Source organism: Siphateles boraxobius, unplaced genomic scaffold (genome assembly GCF_051911475.1).
Source record: "Siphateles boraxobius isolate OS27281-9 unplaced genomic scaffold, OSU_SipBor_1 8, whole genome shotgun sequence".
Lineage (NCBI taxonomy): Eukaryota > Metazoa > Chordata > Actinopteri > Cypriniformes > Leuciscidae > Siphateles > Siphateles boraxobius.
The window spans coordinates 25,868,429-25,893,462 of NW_027509208.1; the positions used below are offsets into that span (position 1 = coordinate 25,868,429).

The 25,034-nt window shown below is 42.4% G+C and overlaps 1 protein-coding gene across 6 annotated transcripts in view; it reads left to right on the top strand.

Annotated features, from left to right (window-relative positions):
* pum2 (pumilio RNA-binding family member 2) overlaps window positions 1-25,034 on the top strand; it is a 102,478-nt gene that overhangs the window by 63,064 nt on the left and 14,380 nt on the right. For 4 of the 6 annotated variants that reach the window (XM_077219987.1, XM_077219988.1, XM_077219990.1 and 1 more), the window contains 4 exons: window positions 43-273; window positions 2,282-2,549; window positions 7,244-7,373; window positions 11,331-11,465. In XM_077219987.1, the coding sequence (XP_077076102.1) occupies window positions 43-273; window positions 2,282-2,549; window positions 7,244-7,373; window positions 11,331-11,465 (764 nt within the window). The remainder of the gene's footprint in view (window positions 1-42; window positions 274-2,281; window positions 2,550-7,243; window positions 7,374-11,330; window positions 11,466-25,034) is intronic. The other 2 variants (XM_077219989.1, XM_077219986.1) reach the window with 1 other exon arrangement.

Genomic DNA, 25,034 nt, shown 5'->3' on the forward strand with positions numbered 1-25,034 from the left:
CTTGTTCTCTTCTTTGTCCTTCCCACTCTTGTACTCCTGCAGTGTCAAGTTCCTCTAGCAGCAGCGCAACCCGTCGCGACTCCCTTTTGGCCAGCTCTGACCTGTATAAGCGTGGTGGTGGTAGCAGCCTGACTCCCATTGGCCAGTCTTTCTACAACAGCCTAGGATACTCCTCCTCCCCCAGCCCCATTGGACTAACTCCTGGCCACTCACCTCTGACACCTCCACCCTCTCTGCCCACCTCCCATGGGTCCTCATCCAGCCTCCATCTGGGTATGATCTCTTGGTTCAACCGATTGATCCAAATTAGGGTTTGTTTCCAGGTTTGGTTGGATTGGATTGCAAAACACTTTCGACACCAAGCAGACCAACCAAACTCAAATGGCCCCTGGTCCATTTAAAAAGCTTTGAAAAAATGCTCTCAGCCCTCTGACAGGTCTCTGAGCTTAGTATGGTTTGATTTGCACTTTATTACACCCCATTCTTTAAAGTGCCCCTATTATGCTATTTTAAAGTTTCCTAATGTTGGTTTGGAGTCTCCTACAACAGGTTTTCATGCATCAAAGGTAAAAAAACTGTTTAATTTTCTCATAATATACATTTGGACATCACTACATTTTCAGTTGTTCTTAAACGACTCATCAGATGAATCAATCTCTCTAAATCCCTCCTCTCCGTGAGCTACTCTGCTCTGATTAGCCAGATGGCTCAGTCTGTTGTGATTGGTTTACCGCGTGTCGGAAAAAAAATGCCCATTGCCATAACAATGTCAGCTGTCCTGGGCTTCATACACCGTAATATAAACACAGTAACGAACAATGACGTCGATTTTACCATATCAATCCGAGCGCGAGTCCGATTATGAAACAATGAAAGAACTAGTCATACAACCCGAACCTCCATTGCAAGGACAACTAGAGCAGGACGTTTCTCAGTGATGCGCCACTTAGTTTGAGGTACATTGAGATGTTGCAACTGTAATTCCTCACCATCAGCATTAACAAATGCATGTCCATCAACAAACTGATTATTTTACTTGTATTTATTTACTGAGTATTTTTCTAATTTATTGCGGTGAACATGTGGAAACTGTATCAATAACAGTGCATACATTAGACGAGCTCTAGCATGAATGACTGATGTAACAAACGTTGGTAAGACAAATCTTGCTCCATGCTTAATCTTTCCTCAAAGTAGTGAGAACAACAGACAATCTGCATTAATAGGTTTAAGGTAGTAGTTGCCCACAACTGATTAGCAGAAGTATTTCAGTTAGACAATAATAATGTGATTTAACCAGTTAGCAGGAGACCGACACAATATAAAACTCAAAACGAAGTATTTTGAACACCATCTTTCAAGGGCAAGCAGTTTGTGAATCCTGCGTTGAACTATACTGTTATACTGCTGTGGTATTGTGGTAAAGATGAATTTTAACCACTGGTTCCTCACATGCTTGACCTTGGGCAGTGATAATAAAACTGGCTTTACCTTCACATTGTAAAGGACAGCATCTTCTCAACATGATGCTATCCAGCATCCACAGGAATCAGCTGCCGGTTTGAGGTTAAAGTTTTCCCTGGTGTCTTTGCGTGCAATATGCTAATGTTTCGTCTTGACGTTACAACTAAACGTCTCATGACTCGTTTGAAAAACGATTCATTTCATTGACTCAGAGTCGACTCTTACTTTTGAAAGAGAATAACTTTATATACGGTGCACTTACAGATGTAAAACTTTGCAGGATGTTTTCATTCACTTAGAACTATGTTACACACTACCTGAAAAGGTCATTTTCAAAAATCCATAATGGGGCACTTTAAGTTTGGTGTATGAACAACCAAAGATGTAATTAGATGTTCATGTCTACATTTTTTTAATTGTGAACTGTAACGAGGTTAGATGTTACAGGGAGGAGGAGGCGGGAACTGGCGAACATTTATACAATTTAATAACAAAATAAATCAAATACAAAATGAAAGTAAAACAATTTAATAACATAATAAAACATAAACAACACAACATAAATCCAGGCCTGGCCTCTCTCGTCTGTCGTCGTTCCTCCTTTTATGTTTCCGCGCTTCCGTAAGAGATACGAGATCTGTGCAGGTGGCGCTCTCAGTAATCACGCCATGGGCCTCGTGTCGCTCTCTCATGGCCCTCAGCCTCGTCCAGGTCGCCACATGAACTTATTCGACTTGAGTGAGCTACACAATCACTCCACATATACGAGTGAAGAAAACTCAAAATCCTGTTTTCCTCTCTCTCCTGCTCTTCACAGGTGGTCTGCCCAATGGCAGCGGCCGTTATATTTCTGCTGCTCCGGGAGCAGAAGCCAAATACAGGAGCTCAGGCAGTACCTCCAGTCTTTTCAGCTCTAGCAGTCAGCTCTTTCCCCCGCCACGAGCCCGCTACAGCCGCTCAGATGTCATGCCTTCAGGACGCAGCCGCTTACTTGAGGACTTCCGGAATAACCGCTTTCCCAACCTGCAACTGCGAGACCTGCCTGGACACATGGTGGAGTTCTCACAAGACCAGCATGGATCCAGGTTCCCACTTCTCCTATTTAAAAAAAAAATTGTTTTACACTAATGTTTTAGTAAATGCATTAGTGCTAGTAAATGCTATTACTAACTAGTGCATGTGTATGTTGGTCTTGCACAAATCACCATGTCTGACATCTGTTTCTATATCTGTGTGTTAAATGTATTGTCAGCATTTCTCATAATACCAGATTAAAATTATTTGTTTTAATAGCCACCTTTATTTATATAGCCCTTTTAACAATATAGACCGTTTCAAAGCAGCTTTAGTGATAATAGGAAATTTAATTAACAGAGATTGTTTTGGCTTTACAGCAGGTCTTGAATAAAGTTATTGTTTAGCTAAAGTTAGTTTTGATTGATTATTCATTCGCAACGATCATTAGTTAGTAACTTAGGGGCCGCTAACACGACACCATTCTAACAGAAAACCCTTAAAGCGATCCGGCCACACATTTGCACAAAACAGTGCCTGGTGGCTTGAGAACGCAAACCATGAATAGACCCCTTTTCCGCCGACGTCACAATTACGTCACGGTGTTAGCTGGAGGCAAAACAAAGTGAAAACTGGAGGCAGCCAATACAAACCAGCACAGATTCGGCTACATAATAAGGATCTTAAATTATTATTATTTTTTATTAAAAGTCATCTTGTTGTTTTTCTGGGTGCAATAATCACTTACAGGATCCAATTTGAAATTTTATCGCATAATGTTTTCTACATGATTGTAATTATTTGTGAATCATCTATGATTGTATACATTGTTGTGATTGATTGTGATAGACTTTTTGAAGAACCTGGTAAGAAAGAATAATCAAATACATAGTTAATATAATTTTAATACATAAAAAACATTTTAATTTCTAGAAAATATTCACATTAAAATTGCACTGTAATATGTCACTTTACATTGTCGTCTTCTGGCCTTGGCGCTGGGCAGGACCACGCAATGTAACGTTGCCAGAAGTCAAGACCATTTATCACATAGTTATAGGCATCTAAAGATTTATATGCCCTTAGTTTGTCTTTACGCTCGGTTTCTCTATTAGGTAGGTGTAGAAGGCAGGCCACTCAACCAAGGTAATGTTAATCCTGTCAGATCGTCCATCCATTGACTGAGCGTGTATGGGTCGGCCAATCTGGATCCGTACGTTAAAATTAACTTTTGCAAATAACAATCGCGGCCCTGGACAGTGAGTGCACCTTGCACATTACGATAAAATCAGATTTTCTCCCGTCATTGTTAAAAAACAAGCTAACAAAACTTGCAAACTAGCGTTAGTGAAGCGGCCAGAGGGATCGTTCTGCCTCCACCTAAGCTCCGCCCACGTAAAATCATCATCATATTTACCAACTGAAAAAGGCACTATAGGTTCCCAGGTACAAGCCTTGAAAAGTTTATAATACAGAATTTTGTATCGCTTCCGCGTAGCCACATGAACCGGAATTATCCCGACAACATTTTATCTGTACAGAGGTAAAAGGCAGGAGGCCTTCACAGGAGAGAGACTAGTTGACACTTCAGGACTGCGTTGTCGTCGTGTCCAGGCGCTGGTTCTTCCTCAGATCTGGATCCGGCGGACTGCGGTAAACCTCGGGATAAACAGAGAGACATATATTAGCGTAGACACCATCCTTCTTATGATGTACCAAGTACATCAGGATTTATGGGAAGTGTTCCTGGTTCCAGCTGACCTAATCTATGCAGCCTAACATTGAATTATGGATGTCATGTTATTTCTATGCTAGGTCAAAGGTGTCTGCTTCCCAGACAATGTTAGGAAGACTGTTCCAAAGTTTTGGTGCTAAATGGGAAAAGGATCTACCGGCAGCAGTCGATTTTGATATTCTAGGTGTTATCAACTGGCCGGAATTTTGAGATTGCAATAGACTGATGGACTATAATGCGTTAAGAGCTCGCTCAAGTACTGGGGAGCTAACCATTTAGTGCTTTGTAAGTAATCAGCAATATTTTAAAATGTATACAATGTTTAATAGGGAGCCAATGCAGTGTTGACAAAACCAGGCTAATATGTCATAATTCCTGGTATGTATGTCTGGTAAGAACTCTAGCGGGTGCGTTTTGAACTAGCTGTAGTTTGTTTATTAAGCGTGCAGGGCAACCACCCGTAAGATCATTACAATAATCTAGCCTTGATGTAATGAACGCATGAACTAACTGTTCCGTATTGGTCATTGAGAGCATATGATGTAATTTAGATATATATTTTTAAGATGGAAAAATGTGGTTTTACAGATACTAGACACGTGACTTTCAAATGAAAGATTGGTATCTAAGAGCACACCCAGGCTCCTAAACGATGACGAAGAGTTGACAGAGCAGACATCAAGTGTTAGACTGTATTCTAGATTAGTATGTGAGGAAGTTTTTTGTCCAATAATTAGAATCTCTGTTTTTTCAGAATTAAGTTTTAGGAAATTACTAGTCATCCAGTTTTTTATATCAGCTATGCATTCCGTTAATTTTGTGACTTGGTAAGTTTCGTCAGGGCGTGAAGAAATATAGAGCTGAGTATCATCGCATAACAGTGAAAACTAAGGCCATGCTTCCTAATGATATCTCCTAAGGGTAGCATGTACAGAGTGAACAACAACGGTCCTAGTACTGAGCCTTGTGGTAAAGCATACTGAACTTTTGATCGATAAGACATCTCTTCATTTACTGCTACAAACTGATAACGGTCAGATAAGTATGATTTAAACCATGCTAATGCAATTCCACTAATGCCAACGTAATTTTCAAGTCTATTTAAAAGAATGTTGTGGTTAATGGTATCAAATGCAACACTAAGATCGAGTAACACTAATAGAGAGATACAACCACGATCGGATGATAAGAGCAAATCATTTGTGAGACTGATGAGAGCTGTCTTTACCGATCCGAGCGTGCGCTGACACGGAGTAAAGCCTTGTTTATACTCTACGCTTCCGCACGAGCGCGAAGGTGCGCGCGGCAAAAATGACGCATTGGGTGCGCAAGACCCCATGGTTATGACGATGGTTATGTTATGAACCGTCACATTTGACTCACGTCATAACCGTCATCACCAATTCTGAAACCGGCACACCCCTAACTGAAAGTCCTCGCAGATATCATTTCTTTCGAAAAAGGAACATAGTTGTGAGGATACTGCCTTTTCTATTAATTTTGACAGAAAAGGTAGATTCGAGATCGGCCTGTAATTGATTAATTCTCTAGGATGAAGTTGCGTTTTTTAATAAGAGGTTTAATAATAGCCAGCTTAAAAGTTTTCGGTACATATCCTAGTGACAAAGATGAATTAGTGATATTAAAGGTGGGGTATGTGATTTGGAAAACGACGGCAGATTTTGAAAATACACAATTCAAATAGTCCTACCTTCTTTCCTCCAAGGCTGGCTCTGTCTCCACCCATTCGAAGAACATGGCCGCGCAATCATGCACGAGCGAAAACTCAGATTCCCGAGAGATCGTAATGACGATTTACTACTAATCATGGAACCGGCTTTACTGACGAGATGCGCATGGGTCACGAGCTTTGAGTATGCGCACGAAGGGGGTCACGCGAGCTGTGGGGAGGGGGGTATGGTACGACCGTTTGATTGACGAACTTACTATCCAATGATTCCAGGTGGTCTTGGAAATGATTGGCTGGAGTTTTTAGAGTCCTGCCTGTTCCACATATGATTAAATTGCTTAATTTTCATTTCAGTGCTTCTAACTCAGAGCCTGTAAGTGAGTTAGGAATAGGATTTCAAGTTATTTTGAAAAAATGGACAAAAAAAGAGAATCACATACCCCACCTTTAAGAAGAGGATCTATGACCTCTGGAAGCATCTCTTTCAATAGTTTAGTCGGTATAGGGTCTAACATACATGTTGTTGATTAAGATGATTTAACGAGTTTAGAAAATTCTTCCTCTCCTATATTCTTCCGGGGGAGCATGGCTTCCCCGGACCCCCGTACAGGGGGAATATCCTTCTCACCCTTTTCAACCCTGACCCGTTTTCATGCCTGATCTAAAGCCTTTGCACTCTTACTGTCCTCGATTAAACTTTGGATGTGTATCTCTAGTTCTGAAATCTTCTCCGTCAGCCTGACTATCTCCCTGCATTTATCACATGAAAATCCTTCAATGCTGAAAGAGAATGCTATGCTATACTATACATGTGATACAAAGTGCAAGTGACAATAACAGGAGAAGACATTACTCACCATGTTTGTTGACTGATTCTACTTACCTTAGTAGCTAGATAGATTCGTAAAAGGCGCGAGAGAAAAAAAAAAGAAAAAAGACGGCAACCACGGATGGCAGGTGTAAACAGGCTAGCGAGATATTAGCGTGTTGTGCAAGCGATAATGTTTTAGATAAAAGCTAGCGATGTCAGATTAATGTGATAGGCAATATTGGAATGTATGTTGATGAATAAGTTAAATTTAGCAAATAAGAACAGCAAGGAATGATAGTAAATAGAGATTCAAACAGAAAACTATACGGAGCTGACAGACGCAGACCAGCAGCAAGTAGCAATCGATCAAACAGAGACGATTTTACACTGACACAGCTTTTGACACTATTTTTTGATCATGCATGTATTGAAACAAAGCACAAAAAACCAACTGTAATAAAAAAAATTACGTTGTTTTTTGTCACAATATCTTTGTGCTTAATGTAAAATCTTTTTTCTCAATGTCCAGGTTTATTCAGCAGAAGTTGGAGCGTGCAACTCCTGCAGAGAGGCAAATGGTGTTTGGGGAGATCTTACAGGCTGCTTACCAACTCATGACTGATGTCTTTGGGAACTATGTTATACAGAAATTCTTTGAGGTAATTAAATGTAAAAAATTTTGCTCAGAAATTGACCAAAATCGTTATATTTAAGTGTGATTAATCGCATACTTATCTTGAAGTTAAGCATATATAATTTATCTCTTAACAAATTTTTTTCATCATTTGCTATATCTATTTCTATATATAAAAGTAAACTATCAGATTAAAGGATGGTTGTCACAAAACTCTTTTATGCAAGTCTTTCCAAAAAAGGACACTTGGAAACTCCAAAAGAACACCTAAAAACCAATTGAAATAAAATGTCCCTATAATTCATAAATTTATGCACACCAAAGCACACATGAAAAAAAATTCCATAAAACTTTTCAGAATTCAGCTGGTGTCTATTTTCACATTCTGTCTAAAAGAATCGCCAATAACTAGGGCACTTTCAACAGGATTCCCAGTGGGTGTTTCACTGAGAGGAGAGAACCTGTTTAATGTTGTTATCGGAACGGAACTTTGTTTAGTCCCGCGACTGCAGCGTCTCACGGTCACCCTGTTTATGAAAGTCTTTCCAAAAAAGGACACTTGGAAACTCCGAGACACCTAAAAACCAATTGAAATAAAATGTCACCATAATTCATAAATTTATGCACACCAAAGCACACATAGAAAAAAAATCGATAACAAAACGTTTCAGAATTCAGTTTACAGTATGTGTACAGTACAACAGCAAAGTTTGTTTGTAAGAGCTTTTTAGAGCTTGTTTACATTATAGACATCAAGTTGCGATACTGAACATGATGCCAAAAATAAAAAACAAATCCTAAACCAACCGCCTTGACCTGACTGGATTATCTGCCTACACAGATCCATTCAGAATTACTAAACACAGCAACATACACATGACAGATAAAAATATTATCCTGAATGTGTGTGGAAACAACATGAATGTACTGAAATGTGTCTTAAAGCTGCAGTCTGTAACTTTTTTGGGTTAAAAATGATCAAAAATAAATTGAGCAAGTACATAACCAGCCAGTGTTCAAAACTGTCTGCTTGCCTTAGCTCAATTCTAAACGGTAAGCTTGTAATAATGTTTTTAACTCCAGTGGTACTGGTGGATTTCCACGGGAAATTCGAGCATGTCTTTGGGTCATTATGTCATATCTGTACACATCAAGAAGGTGTCTCGGCTACTAGGCTATTTTGCGTGTGAGGATGTTGGAGGTGGAGATTTATAGCCTTTTCTCACAGCACTTGATATAGTTAAACTTATCAATTTGATGGTGGGTCCAGAAAGGTTCAAACGACAATCACCAATGACAACTGGAGATTCACACGTTGTAAAATGCTTTGGAGTGGCTACAGAAAAAAAGAGCCTGCAACCGGGCCCATGCGAAAACAAGGAAAAAATTTGGAAGGGCATTAAATATAGTCACACAATGCTGATGTTAACATAAACAATTTGAGAACGAAGTATAATTGGCACGGTTTGTCACGATATGATAAGTGATCGTTAAGATTTAATCAGCGTGATTTACTGCAATGCTTTTTTTCCCCTTAGTTGGTCAGAACAAAAGTGGACGTTACTTACTTGTTCAGATTACATTTCCTGTGAAAATTCTTATGTTGGTCATACTTCCAAAAAGTAGAATGTGATTCCGAATGACCGTATCTACACCGGCACGTTGACTGACAGCCGCACATTCTCCTCAAAACATTAATCCATCCATGCTGTGCCGTGCCGAGGCACAACTCATGTAAAGATAATTCCGCGAATAACTGCAATTGCAGATTTCGAACAGAGATGGCTACAAACAGGAAAAACTACATAGTGCAGCTTTAAATACAATGTGCGTCGAGAGCGCACATACATGGTTTGTTTGCGCATCAATAATAACCGGCTCGTGTGCTTACTGTACGATTCCAGTCCATTATTGCGATCATCTTTACCTTGATTAAACTTCGCATCCTTCAAAACTTTACTAGCAAGAAGCTGGTTTGCTTTATCGAGGAACTTCGTTTTCTTATAATCTGGCCAGTGGTGGATGTTTTGACATTCTGTTCAGTCTGTATTTGATGACAGAATTAGGGATGCGTAAGATCCCTAATTCAATGCATCAATACAAGCAATGTATTATTAGCTACAATCATACCATATTGAACTATACATTTGGACTGAGAGACTCCTGTGAGTCTGACCAACCAAGAATTGCTATCACTGGTTAAAAAAAAAAATCAGAGCAGAAAGAGAAGATTGAGTGGCATTTTGCTCTCAAAATGCTAGCCAAAGGGGTATCTGCTTGAACGATGCCTGGAAAAAAATCTCACCAATATATTAATGTTCTGCAATTTACTGCTCAATAATAATGATAAAGTTGGGTAAACCCAATGAGAAAACGTCTTAAAAAAAACGCATAAAAAAAAATCTTCTGGGGACAAAGTCGACTTGGTTGGGGTGAACAATATTTGAAACACATTTGTTTAATCTAGCTGCCAAAATTTTAGTAAACGCTTAAAGGGCATATTGCAGGTTAGAGGACCCAACGAGTCAATGTATAGAAAAATTATGTAGGAACTATATTTTCTTAAAATATACTTCTGGAGACGTTTCTGTGAGAATTTTACTTCCGCGTCTGAAAATGGGCGTGGCAGGCGTTATGTAATGGGCGGGAGAGCGGCCGATTCAGACAACAGAAAAATAATGGATCGCAATGACATTTCGGACTCTTAGGAAATACTTACTCGTATTACGGACCACAGCCGTACAATTATGAGCCTGCTATCTCCACAAACACAATAATTTACCATGATGATGATAAATTAAAATACAAAAACTACCGAAACCACACTGACTCACGATAGCTCTTACTTAATACCAGCCTACTCTGCAGTCTGCACTGAGCTGAGGCTTCCTGTCGTGACGTAAAATGACACGATGTTGAAAAAAAAGCCGTTTTTACGAGCAGTCCAAGAAACGCTCACTTTATCTACTAAATTAGTGCCCTTATGTCGTTTTAAAACATTTTATATCCAGCATTAACTTTTCATATGGTATTTTCATACAAGGTTATATATTAATTTTGATTTTTTTTTTTACCTGCAATATGCTCTTTAAATCTGGATTAAGAGCAATTGGACTGAAAGAACACACTGTGTTGTGTTTGTTTCATTTTTCTGTTTAGAAGATAACTAAGCCTTTGAACCTTTTTTGTAAAAGCTTTACGAGGCATGTGGTGTTTTCACATTTAGTTAATTTTGAAAGAACCAAACCCAGTTCACTTAAAGTGAACCAGAAAGGGAACAAGCCGAAAGTGACATCAGTCCTTTTGGTGTTCTCAATATAGTGGACTCAAAAGAGAACCCCATAATATATATAATTTTTTTTTTTTGGTCCTCTTCAGCATTGAAGTGATCTCAGACCCTTTCTTGTTCACACTAAAACCTCAAAAAAACTCAGATCCCAGCTTTTTGTGCATTTTGCATGTCCACACTTCCACCTTCGACAACATCTGTCAGATAATGTGCTTGCACCCAAAATGTATTTTTTTTATTTTTTTTACGTGGCATTGTAACACTGTTCTGTTATAGCCTCTTTTAGGGGTGGGCAATATAGCAAAAATATATCACGATTTTTTTTCTATTTTGCAAGTGACTGAGCAGTGCAGCAAAAATAATTTCCCTATTTTAAAAACGTAGCATTACAAGGTAACAAAATATGATAGAAAAAATAAAAACAGACCATGTAGGCCATAGTGGGTGAATATAATATTTATTTAATTATTTTATCTTTTTTAATAAAAATAAGACGCCAATCCCAACATTTGGGGTGTGACTGCCAATCCCAATTAATGTTGACAGCCTTGATATATAATTTCAATCTATAAAAACAAACCAAAAGTTATGCTTCTGAAACTGTAAATGAAGTAACGTGAATGTAATCTAAATTTAACATGTTATTTTTCTGTCTTTGAAAGTAACTACTTTCTTGTTTTTTTTCTGCTGCAGTTCGGCAGTGCAGATCAGAAGCTGGCTCTGGCGACTCGTATCCGTGGCCATGTGTTGCCTCTGGCTCTGCAGATGTACGGTTGTCGTGTGATCCAGAAAGCTCTGGAATCCATCTCCTCCGACCAGCAGGTAATTGTAAGTTGCCTTTTGTTTACTTTATGCTTAAGACATGTTCATTCAAAAAAGTCGACAATTGTTTATTAATAAGAGTTTCAAAAACCTTTGACAGAATGCAAAGTTTAGAAATCAGCCATTTTTGTGAGATCTCCTCCTTTTAACAATGGCCCAGAATTGGAATTTCGTTTAAACAAAGTAAAAGATTAAAATTATGTCAAAGGAGCAGTTATAAAATCTGCAGCTAATTTTAAGAATAATCATTCTAATTGACCAGGGCCAGCTGACTTACTGTATTGTTCCGAACATAAGACGATGTTTTGTCTTGGAAATACGTCTGGAAAAAATGGGTTCGTCTTATTTTCGACGTCTAGACTTTTACATGTCAATAGTAAAGCTAATAGAACTAGATGTTTAAATCCCTTTTGTAGGAGAGACTTTGCACTCTGAACAGCTTCTGATAGAGTCCACTTGCTTCCCGCTACCACCTGGGGGGCCGCTGCTCGAATGACTGCATCCTCAGAATCAGTTAGGGTCATGACGAGGTCTGCTTTGGTGCATTTGAACTCTTCCAAGAGCCCTGTGATTGGTAATTCCAACTTGCCATGTCCATAAAGTTCGATGGAACTTAAAAAACGTGGAAACCCACAACAATAGGTAGTGCCAAATACATGTAAAACGAGTGTTCCCCCCCAGGACTGATAAACGCAGCGGAGTCATCAAACAACTGTCATTAAGCAGCCAAGAAATACGGTGTGTCAGAGTGAAACGTTAGAAGATGGTGAGCCCAAAAAGAAAGTCTTAAAAATGCTAAGTCAAAGAAAAGCTTACCATTGCAAAAGCAGCCGCTTTAAAGAAACTGACAGGCAAGTGTGTCAGAACGTAGCCGAAAAAAAATGAGGGGCTGCCGCTGCTCATAACCAGAGCCGTCATCCAGCTGAAGGCACTGAAAATCGCCACAGAGCTGAACTTACCCACCATCGAGCCCCATCATTTCTTATTTTGGCTACGTACTGACGCACTTAAAGGGTCATGAAACCCCCCTCTTTCAGCTCAAGTCTAGCTCACAATCTGTTTGAAAAATGCAACTTAAATGGTCGTGGATGGCTGTGAGAAGAAGGGAGGGAGTGGGTGTGGCACGGCAGGGGAGAGGGGGAACTGTCATCAGCCAGCAGTGTTGCCAGATGTACGATAATTATAAATTAATAATAATTAATTTTGACCTCTGTACAATGTACGATCAATAATGAACAATAATTTCTGAGTTTTCAGTCGTTCGTCCAAACGCACATCCTACCGCTTCTCTCTCTGACCCCGAATCAGTTTGCAGGCTCGCCCTGCCTGCACGCAAGCACGTACACACACGCACAGGCACCACACGGTGTCGCCCGGCCCGCACGTCAACACTACACATTCACAAGTCTGCCGCATTAAGCATCCAATTGATATATTATCGAAATATCTAAAATGTTCATAACGACCACTTATTTAACAAAAGGCAAGTAAAATGACCAGGGTTACATTTTAGACACACACATAGCTCACCTCTGAAGGGATAGAAAAGTCCTCAAGACTTGGTACCACATTACTCGCAAGACGTAACTTGCATTGGCCATCGACAAGGCCAAAGTCCACCATTCTCCAGTTCTCTAAGCTCTCTCGGGTAAAATGTTTGCGGCACATGTATTAGAAGTGTCCGTGGTTGATTGCCAACCAACCACCCGGAGCCAGAGTCTAGCCCTGGCAGCATTGCGGGGAAATATATTCAACCCACTTTGACTTTTGCACCACCAAAATTTTGCGTCCCATGATTGTCTCTCTCCTTTACTACGCGATATTACAGTTTGACATGTCTGTGGAAAGATCCACGTGGTGTCATGAATAATTAAGAGACAGTGTCTCATTAATAATTATGAGAGACCGATGAGTCATCTACGCACTACACTGTGCTCTGCCACGTCACACCCTGCGATGAAGATTTTAAACCCGGAAGACGAAAATAGCGGGGGAAAACTGAAATTTTACCATTTTCAGCCTACTATTAAAACTAACAGATGCTAACATTGTCTTCAATGGTGTTCAACAAACAAACCTCTGTTAAAATCTCAGAAAATTTTGTTTAGGGTTTCATGACCCTTTAACTGTCAATATCTTCAAAGAGACTTCTTTCATACGGCGTTATGGATTAGCACAGTGGTCTCCAACATGATGCCCGCGGGCACCTGGTAGCCCGCATGGAGTCTCTGAGTCGCCTGCCGAGCACGTTCTATAAATAGCCTGAATTGTAATCTTTAATTTCGCTTTTTTTTATTATTATTTATGATGGCATAAAATGAGAAAATAACTAATGGTAACATTTCATATACCATTAAAACATTTCATATACCATTAAAACATAATAAAATAATTTGAAATATTTAGAATCTGCACGTCGAGGAGGTTTAAAAAAAAAAAAAAACGCACCGGAACTTCTGTGAGTTGAGGCGGTCGCGGGCAGACGGTACATACATAAGATCAATTGAACTATAAAAAAGAAAAAAAGATTAATTATGGCTGATGATGCAGGTCATGCAAAAAAGAAGACGACTTATTATTTTAACGAGGAGTGGGAAACAGAATTCCTCTTCACTAACGTTAAAGATAAAGCTGTATGCCTCATCTGTGGAGCTAGCATTGCGGTTGCCAATGGTCTATGGCAGGGGTCTCCAACACGTCGCTCGCGAGCTACCAGTGGCCTGATTGTGCTCAAGTTCGTTATTTCAAATGTAGGAAGCTCATAATTGAAGCGACGCGCTCATTTTTTCCAGGCACAGCGAGATGAAAAATCCATTAGCTACTAAAACTTCTTTGTCATTGTGGAGAGCGTAGTGCATGGTTGCATAGCAACGACACACGCCACGGGAAAATCGGACCGAATTTTACTATTAATAATGAAAGATAAGCTAATGTGCATTGTGAACGTCAGTAATTTATCTTTTTTGACTCATTCTTTTTATAAAAATGATTTTAAGGCTGAAATATGCACGCTTTTTATAAATCTTTTTTTTGTCAAAACTTTATTTTAACTTGTAGGCTACATGTTAGTAGATAACACGTCGCAAGACACTCCTTTAAAATCTGACCATCATTTTTAATGTTGTTATTTTGTTTATGTAAACAAAAAGTGCAAATGAATTCTAATTATATTTGTTATTTGCTGTTTTTCGACATAAACCTTGGTGAATTGATTTTATTGTGTAGTATTAGTACTTTTTGAACAGGATTCTGTGATAACCGTGATCAATTTGGTCACTATAATCATGAAATTTTCATGCCATTTCATCTCTAGTTAAGATGCACTGTAAGATCAACTATAATTATGTGTTTTTACAGTATAATATTCAAAGTACAATTTTCTTTAAAAAAATTAATCTCTGATTCTGTTCTTTTCTCTGACATTTAAGGGTGACATATATCGTTCTACAAAAACTAGTTGTTAATATGAGAGTTATGAGACATTATTTAAGAGATTTAAGTATTGTATTAGCCTACATGAGTAGCTCTCGGCCACTATCTTTTTTAAAAAGTAGCTCTCAAATGAAAAAAGGTTGGAGACCCCTGGATTAGCACTTGCCCTCTGACTACTTATATTCAGGGTTGTCTTATATTCGGAACAATACTGTATTTACATCCAATTATTTAAGAGCCTTTTTGAGCCTGACAAATAGTAATATAAATGTTTAAAACTAAAATTAAGATTAAATATATATATATATATACTCACCTAAAGGATTATTAGGAACACCATACTAATACTGTGTTTTACCCCCTTTCGCCTTCAGAACTGCCTTAATTCTACGTGGCATTGATTCAACAAGGTGCTGAAAGCATTCTTTAGAAATGTTGGCCCATATTGATAGGATAGCATCTTGCAGTTGATGGAGATTTGTGGGATGCACATCCAGGGCAAGAAGCTCCCGTTCCACCACATCCCAAAGATGCTCTAATGGGTTGAGATCTGGTGACTGGGGGCCATTTTAGTACAGTGAACTCATTGTCATGTTCAAGAAACCAATTTGAAATGATTCGAGCCTTGTGACATGGTGCATTATCCTGCTGGAAGTAGCCATCAGAGAATGGGTACATGGTGGCCATAAAGGGATGGACATGGTCAGAAACAATGCTCAGGTAGGCCGTGGCATTTAAACGATGCCCAATTGGCACTAATGGCTCGTTTCCACTGAGCGGTACGGTACATTTCGGTACGGTACGCAATTATTTGCGTTTCCACTGTCAAAAGTTGTGAATGGTACCAAAAAGCCGAACCGTAGCGTACCACTTTTTGGGTACCCTTCCGTTGGGGTACCTAGCACAGTGGTACGGTACTAAAGGGTGGAGCTAGACTCACTGCAGAACGCTGATTGGTTGACAGAGTATCGTCACTTGCGCAAGCTACAAGGGGAATGGCAACATAAGAAGCGCCATTTTTTAATATACAGTTGGAATATAATACTACGGTTATTCTTTCACGAAATGTAGTTTTAAGAGTTTTTGAGGCGAGAATGTAGTTGTTTAAAGCTCAAATTTGCGGTTTATTTATAATGATTTATGATAATTTGATCCATTCCAGGCGATCACCGGGCGCTCTGCGCTCATGTTCCCCACCTGGAACAGCCTTTCCTCGGCTAGTCGTTCTGACGTTTGCCGCTGACTCTGTAGTGGTAATTCGTCTTGTGTATATCTAACGGGTGATCTTTGGTCTCTGGAATCGATAATTCGTTCCCTGGCCAATCGTTTTGGCTGAGGGCTAAGTGAAGTTTCATATATTTAGGCTATAACTTTTCCGTTGTAAAGTTAACGTTAGACTAGCGCTGAATTTGTATATTTGACTGAATTGTTTGCTTTATTTCTTATTTTTATAGCTTCTTGTAACGTTACCTTTTACTTATACTTTTATAATGGCTATTATTGATAGAACTGAAATTTAACAAAAAGAGATAGGGTTGAGTTTTGTCATTTTTTTATTACAAGATTATCACTGTAATGTTTATTGCAACATTTGTACAAATGCACATATTGCCTGGAATATGTTTAATATTTTTTTAAATTTAAACGAAAAGATGCAGGGTTGTGTTTTATATTTCGTTTTGTTATAAATAGGCTAACGTTAAACATGTATATAATCAGGTCTATACATTGCCTGAACCACATTTGTGTGCCTATAATGTTTAAGATTTATTTAAATGAAAACGAAAAGAGGCAGAGTGGTGTTTTATAACATATTTCGTTTTATTGTTGCCTAAAATGTACATGCAGAGCGAGCTGAGTGACGCTTTCAAGAACGCGCTGTTCCATTTGGAGAATTACCGGACTCGCGTCCTCGGGAGTCCTTCTGCTGAGAACTTTACATACTTGGTATTGAGAAATGCCTAATGTCGGCGCTTGTCTTCTTGTGACAAACATGCCGAGAAGCAAGGACAAGATCTGCTGTATGCCATCCATTGGTGTTCATTTTGCCGCTTTCTTCTTCGCGCGAAAATGACGTTGATCGCTTCTTTCCGGCAAACACCACGCCTATCAAGTAGGGTACAGTTGGCGGTGGAAACGCTAGCTGGATCATGGTTTACTGACCCGACCCGAACCGTACTGTACCGTACCGTACTGCTCAGTGGAAACGAGCCATAAGGGGCCTAAAGTGTGCCAAGAAAATATCCCCCACACCATTACACCACCACCACCAGCCTGCACAGTGGTAACAAGGCATGATGGATCCATGTTCTCATTCTGTTTACGCCAAATTCTGACTCTACCATCTGAATGTCTCAACAGAAATCGAGACTCATCAGACCAGGCAACATTTTTCCAGTCTTCAACTGTCCAATTTTGGTGAGCTCTTGCAAATTGTAGCCTCTTTTTCCTAGGGATGGCCCGATACCATTTTTTTTTCAAACCGATACGAGTACGAGTATTTACATTTGTGTACTTGCCGATATCGAGTACCGATATTTCTACCGCAAAAGTAACTATAGGCTCCCAGAAAAGAAGACAGAAGACTATTTTAGAACACAGGTTAGAAGACTGTTTTTATTTTCTTCTCTGCTTGTTTTAACAAGTCTAAAAATAAATAATAATGAGTAAAATAATAAATGTATTAACACACAAACCACTGTTAATTTAACATAAAAAGCAAGCAGTTACTGCGTGCATGGTCTGACATGACTGAATGCGCCCAAAGTGCGCTCCCTTAATAGTCTAATTCCTAAAAAGCTGACAGTTCATCGCGATCTCACACATCTGTTATTATCAATGAAGCTGACTGCACAATGAATCTTTCATAATATCCACACTTTGTTTGTTATAATTAGAGGATTTGCCAGCATACAGAATTCAGCACTGAACAAAAAAGTTTTGAGCAGTGAGGGGAGTCTATCTTAAATGCTTCTGATTAGCCATTGCGTTCAAGAAATCAACACACATGTCTGTGATTGGCTACATCGCTCAACGCTGCAAACATGAATAGAAACTCTGCCCTGTAAATCGTTTCTATTTTGTTTTAGTTGTTCTTCTTGCTTTTCTGCAACAGATGAATGAAAATCTATTAGTTTTAATATGTTGTATTCATAGATATTTCTAGTTTGCGGGAGTCCCGCGAATCGTTTTATTCTCCCGGAACCCGCACACACAGAGTGAGTGCATTACCGCCCGCGCCCGCGCTCGGCCATCAGATCTAGTGCCGAGCCGCACTCTTTTGCGTTGGGAGTGCACGTCCCTATGCCTCAGTTCACCTCGACAAAGCACTCGTGGCGGCCAGTTTCGTTTCGCAAAATGTACGTGGTATCGGGGCGTGGTATCGGCGAATTTTTATGAGTACGAGTATATGAGGACAGTATCGACCCGATGCCAGTATCGGTATCGGGCCATCCCTACTTTTTCCTATTTGTAGTGGAGGTGAGTGGTACCCGGTGGGGTCTTCTGCTGTTGTAGCCCATCCGCCTCATGGTTGTGCGTGTTGTGGCTTCACAAATGCTTTGCTGCATACCTCGGTTGTAACGAGTGGTTATTTCAGTCAAAGTTGCTCTTCTATCAGCTTGAATCAGTCTGCCCATTCTCCTCTGACCTCTAGCATCAACAAGGCATTTTCGCCCACAGGACTGCCGCATACTGGATATTTTTCCCTTTTCACACCATTCTTTGTAAACCCTAGAAATGGTTTTGCGTGAAAATCCCAGTAACTGAGCAGATTGTGAAATACTCAGACCGGCCCGTCCGGCACCAACAACCATGCCACGCTCAAAATTGCTTATCACCTTTCTTTCCCATTCTGACATTCAGTTTGGAGTTCAGGAGATTGTCTTGACTAGGACCACACCCCTAAATGCATTGAAGCAACTGCCATGTGATTGGTTGATTAGATAATTGTATTAATGAGAAATTGAACAGGTGTTCCTAATAATCCTTTAGGTGAGGGTATATAACATAATTTACGTCACAAGTTTTTCAAACTCACTCTGAGCATCTGTATGCATCTGTATCAAAATGTGTGCATATGAAGGCAAAATTATGACAAATAATCGCATGCACAGGGTAAGATTTGTCAGAGTACTGTAACAGTCTTGACCTGTCACATTAGTTGCCCTTTGGTATGCAAGGCTACTACCTGACACTAGGGGGAGGTAGTGTGCTTATTGATCTGGGATTTCAGCAAGTCAATGATAGAAGGAGTGAGAGTTGTTTAGGGACTAACAGCATGGTGTCTGCGTGCCACTCTTAGAGTCCAGACTGGGAATCTATGGGATTTTCTGCTCAGTCAAATAGGACTCTTTAGTCCTTACAGATAATATCCAGGAGGATTGTTCATCAAAAGGACTGTTTAACCCCAGGACACCTTACTTCTATTCTCCTCGTTATCCTCTGGGTCGGTGTACAAGGAGAAAAGTCTAGTTGCTCGCATGGATTATGATGGATTATATCGGACTGATTCCAGCCATTTCGTTTCCAGACTTTTGTGCACTTAAATACAGCAGAAAGGACTTTGTCATGTCGGCCTACCCAAATAAGAACTTTTGCACTGCTTTTCTAAATAGTGTTGTTGATGTGTGACTTTGTTTTCTTCTATATTGAAATGCTTTGACTTGGGTTTTTATATGTGTGATTTTCTATCATGTATTGATGGTCGTATGTGTTCTTTACCTCTTTCATTTGTGAATAATACTCACTTTTGCATCAATTTCTCGTCTTACTGAGTATTTAGACTAACACAGAGCTTAGCCGGTGGTTCTCTCCCTAATATAAATCTTGTGGCTTTTATTCTAGGTGTCAATACTAGACGAGCCGTTACAGTACATAAGATTGCAAGCGTAAAATAAATTTGCATGCGCAAGAGAAGATTTGTAAAGGTGTATATCGCCCTTGAAGTGTAAGAAAAAAATATCAGTTTATATATAGGGCTATACAGCCATCTAGTGATGATGGCATTGCAGGTGATAAATGGTGCATAATTTAGAGATGCTCTTAAAATACATGTTAAAGGGAAAAAATATTAACTCATTTTAGTAAAATAATAATATTATTTCTGGAATCCCCCCCGATCAGTAGACAGGTGAAATTATGCATGCAGCAGTGCAGATACTAGGCCTAAATTAAGCATCAAGATTACAAACTGATATGGCCTGATGAAGAGGATGATGATGATGAGCAGGATACATACACTGAATACACAGGAATTTTCTTTCTTAACAAACCAGCTCGAAATTCAGTTTTTGGCTCATATAGTCAGCCTAATGTTGCACAGCCTATTTAGAAATCATGATTTCTTTCTTTCTTTCTTTATTTATTAATTAATTAATTTAACATGTATGTGTGCATTAAAAGTACCATTTTGGCAATGAGAACATTTCTGAGCCAACAATACTCGGTCCCTCTTCTAGAGAGAACCGAGGTTACGTAAGTAACCAAGTACGTTCTCTTACGAGAGGTTCTCTCGTATTGCGTAACCTAGCTTACGCTACGGGAACCCATTGTCAACGCCGTGCGCGCCCAGCCTCCACTTCATGATTCCCAGGGATTCCCGGGGAACATAGATAAGTGGGAAACAGGTGGCCAGCAATGCGGGCCAGCACATGTTATAAGCACATACAGGGTATACAGAGCGGCATAGCCGGTCCATATAACTATTCACCATATAGTGCAGCTCAACCAGGAGAGCTAACGTCGCGTGAGAGTAGTCTGCGCATGATAATCTGGGCAGAATATACACCCCGCTCACACTGACAGAAGTCTAGCCTGCAAGGCGGGAACTTCCAGGTTATAAACACCTAACAAATGTGGACGGAGAGGCCTAGCCTGCCGCCTCACAAATGTCTTGAATGGAAATTCCGCTGGACCAAGCCCATGACGAGGCCATGCCTCTGGTGGAATGCGCCCTGATGCCCAAGGGTCATTCCAGACCTTTAGACTTATAAGCGGATGCGATAGCTTCCACTATCCATCTGGACAGGCTTTGTTCCAAGGCCAAGACCCTTGGTGCGCCCACCAAACGAGACAAAGAGCTGTTCCGAACGCCTGAAAGAGGCGGAGCGCGTAATGTAAGCCCTCAGCGCCCTGACGGGGCAGAAGAGATTAACTTCACCCTCACTATCGCATGCTGGCATAGCCGAAAGAGAAATGACCTGCTCTCTGAAGGGGGTGCCCAACACTTTAGGGACATAACCATTTCTTGGCTTAAGGATGACTTTAGAGTCATTTGGCCCGAACTCAAGACACGCAGCGCTAACAGATTGTGTAAATCCCCCACACGTTTAACTGACGACAGAGCTGTCAGGAAAACGGTTTTGAGCGAGAGCTACTTTAGGTCCACTGAGTCCATCGGTTCAAAGGGGAAAGCTTTCAGGGCCTCCAGGACCAATGAAAGATCCCATATGGGAACCGACGGGGGTCGCGGGGGATTCATCCGACTGGCTCCTCTAAGGAAGCGGATGAAGAGCTTGTTTCTTCCTACTGACTGACTGCGCGTCGACTCGGCGAACGCTGCAACGGCCGCCACATAAACTTTAAGCGTGGATGGGGACCTGCCCTTATTCAACAGCTCTTGAAGGAAGCCAAGCAACCCCGGGACCCCACACGTTCGTGGGTCTAGATCTCTATCAGCACACCATTTGGAGAAACCCGACTATTTAGACGCGTAAAGCCGCCTCGTAGAGGGAGCTCTGGATTGCGTAATCGTGTTCATCACTCCTTCTGGCAGGACAACGGGTATCCGTTGATTAACCATACGTGCAGAGACCAGCGCTCTGGATGGGGATGCCAGATTGAGCCGCGTGCTTGAGAGAGGAGATCTCTGCTCACCGGAATCGGCCAAGGGGCTGTGTGAGACATCCGCATCAGCTCCTTGAACCAGGTTTGATTCTCCCTGCGCGGGGCTATAAGGAGCACAGAGTGGTGCATTTTCCTGATCCTCTTGATTTCCTGTGGTAACAGAGAGACCAGAGGGAAAGCATAAAGTGGGAGGCTTGGCCAGATTTGGCGCCACAGTAACTGGACTGTCTGGGGGTGCAGGGACCATTCCCCTTGGGGAACGTAGTTCCTGGACAGTTTGTCTGGACCGTCGTTCAAGTGGCCTGGCATGCAGAGGGTACTGAGACCATACAAGGAGGCGTTCTGTCAGATGGCAGAGGCTTCTGGATCTGACACCGCCCGTTATGTAGGACACCACAGACATGTTGTCCGAGCGGACTAGCACATGGTGGTCCTGTATGAACGGGAGGAAGCACTTGAGCGCGTTCTCGACCGCTATCATTTCCAGACAGTTTATGTGGAAGCGTCTCTCTTGGTCTGACCACAGGCCAAAGACCGGTCTGCCCTCGAAGACGGCGCCCCAACCTAAGTTGGAGGTGTCCGTTGAGATGACCGTTCGGTGTGAGACAGCCCCCATTGTCACTCCCCGCTGGTACCAGTCGGCCGCTAACTAGGGCTGCAGAGCCAAAACGCAGCTCTGAGTCACTCTAATTCGTCTGTAGCCTGAAACCCAAGCCTGGTCAGGCACTTGGGCGTTCAGCCAGCGTTGTAGCGGGCGCATCCGCAGCAAGCCCAGCTGAAGCACAGCCGCAGCTGATGCCATACAGCCTATCATCCTCTGGAATGTCTTCAGAGATGTGATGTTGCCTTCCTGGAAAGACGCGGCCAGGTGTCGAACACAGAGCACGCGCTGTGTCGATATGCAGGCCGTCATTGCCACAGAGTCCAGTTCTATTCCTAGCAAGGAAACTGACTGGCTTGGTCCAGTTGACCGTGAGGCCCAGGCTTTCCAGATGGCTGAGAAGCACTGTTCTGTGAGATAACCGTTCTATCTCTGACTGTGCTAAGATCAGCCAATCGTTCCAAATAGTTCAGAATTCACAGCCCTTATAGTCTCAAGGGGGCGAGAGCCGCATCCATGCACTACGGAAATGTACGGGGTGCCAAAGACAGGCCGAACGGGAGGACGGTGTATTGATATGCCCGACTATCGAAGGTGAATCTCAAGAATGGCCTGTGACAAGGGACTATCGGGTTCTGAAGGTATGCATATTTCAGATCGAGAGAGATAAACCAGTCCCTTGGGCAAATTTGCGTGAGGATTTGTCTGGTCGTGAGCATTTTGAACGGCCGTCTCATGAGAGCTTTGTTCAAATATCTCTAAGATCTAAGATCTATCTCTAATAGATCTAAGATAGGTCTTAGAGCTCCGTCCTTCTTGGGTACGAGAAAATAGCGGCTGTAAAAGCCTGACTCGCTCAGAGGAGGTGGTACTGTTTCGATGGCCCCTTTGCACAGCTGTCTGGGTATTTCCGCGTGGAGTAGATGCGCTACATCCGCTTTCACTTTCAGAGCAGCCAGCGAGTAGGTGTGAGCACAGATTTGTGGGCACATTCTCTACATCTATCACTCGAGCGGCATTTGCCAGCTTTATGCGAGTGGGCTCTGTGAGTGTGTGAGACACGTGGGGCATCGTGTTTATGTGTAGGGGTGAGCACTGATTTGTGGGCCCCTTTTTTACACTTAGAACACCGTCGGCGTGAGCCGGATAACCAGAAATTATACGCTTTCTGAGATCTCACTGGGTCGCCATGAAAACGGCGTTTGTATGCAGGCGAGCGGGCTGTGTTGCCGACTCGTTGGCTGCTACATAAACGTTTGTAGCAGCCTTTTCTGAGGGGACAGACAGGACGAGATATTTTGATGGTGGTCCGGCCGCGGCGAGACCTAGCAGTCTCTTCCTCCCTGGTGTTGCTAGGAGGGCGGCTGCAGGAAGGCAGGAAAAGGTTAATGGCCTGCGTGGTCTTCTGCACCTCGGAGAAGCGGTCGACGATCCCGTTAACCGCTGGGCGTAAGAGACCGGTAGGGGAGCGCTCTGACTCCCTCATATCCGCAAGTGTCAACCAGAGGTGCCTCTCTGTGACTGTGAGCAAGGCCATGCATCTGCCCATTGCCTGAGCCGCGGATTTGGTCGCACGAAGGGAGAGATCCGTCGCGCTCCTTAAATCCGTGATGGCGGCTGGGTCCTTGCTTCTCTAGTCCCATTCGCGGAGAAGAGCAGCTTGGAGGATCTGCAGCACAGCCATCGAGTGCAGGGCGGAAAATGTTTGTCCAGCTGCGGTGAACGCGTGGCCGACAAGGGCTGAGGTGGTCCTGCAGGCTTTAGACAGGAGGGCAGACTTTTAGCGCCATCTCGCAGAGGGCAGGCAAAGGTACGCTGCGACCGCCTCTTCCACAGGGGGATAGCTGTGTACCCCTTCTTGACGGTGCCGTCCACTCGGGAGAGTGCCGAGGAGACGTGAGTGGAGCCTCGCGGAGAATGCTGCGTTCCACGGCTTCGACAGCTCGGCATAAAGCTCTGGCAGAAATTGTGCAGCTCTGGAAGCGGGCGGGGGGCGGCGGCTGTGAAGAAAGAAGCCGTCGAGCCTATTGGGCGCGGGCTCCTTCGGCGTTGACCAATCCAAGCCGAGTTGGTCGACGGCCTTAGAGCGTGTGCACGCCAGCCCGAGTCCTGCTGGACTCCTGGATCGAGGAGGCGGCGGAGTGATGCGAACTCGACCATTCCTCGCTGTCTGATGCCAGGATGGAACAGCTGTCTCCTGGGTCCACTCCTTCAGCTTCGTCCCCTGAGGCAGCGGCAGTGAGGGCCGAAGCCGGTAGCTGCACGTCCTGGAGGGGCGGAGAAGGAGAGAGTGAGGTTCGCGGGATGCCATCCGGCGAGCTCTTCACTGTGGCCTCAGGCTCCGGCATCCTCTTAGCACGGCGCTTCTTGCGCGGTCCAGAGGGTGGAGTGACAGCGTCCAGGGTGAAGGCTTCGAGTCGAGCCCGCAGGGTCGACAGCGGAAGCGCTTCACAATGCATGCAGCCGCCCGAATCCAGGGCGAGGGCTGCTTGGACTGGGCCAAGGCAGAGAGCGCAAATAACATGGCGGTCTCCGGCGCTGAGCGGGGCTCTGCACGAGCCGCAGGAAAAGCAAGGCATTTTAATAAAAACGCTCTGCTCTTTTAGAGAGTGAGTGTCGTAGCGGCGAACACTTCACTAGCAAGCACAAAACGATACTCGGCGCCGGATGGCGTAGCAGGCACGGAAGGCTGAAGG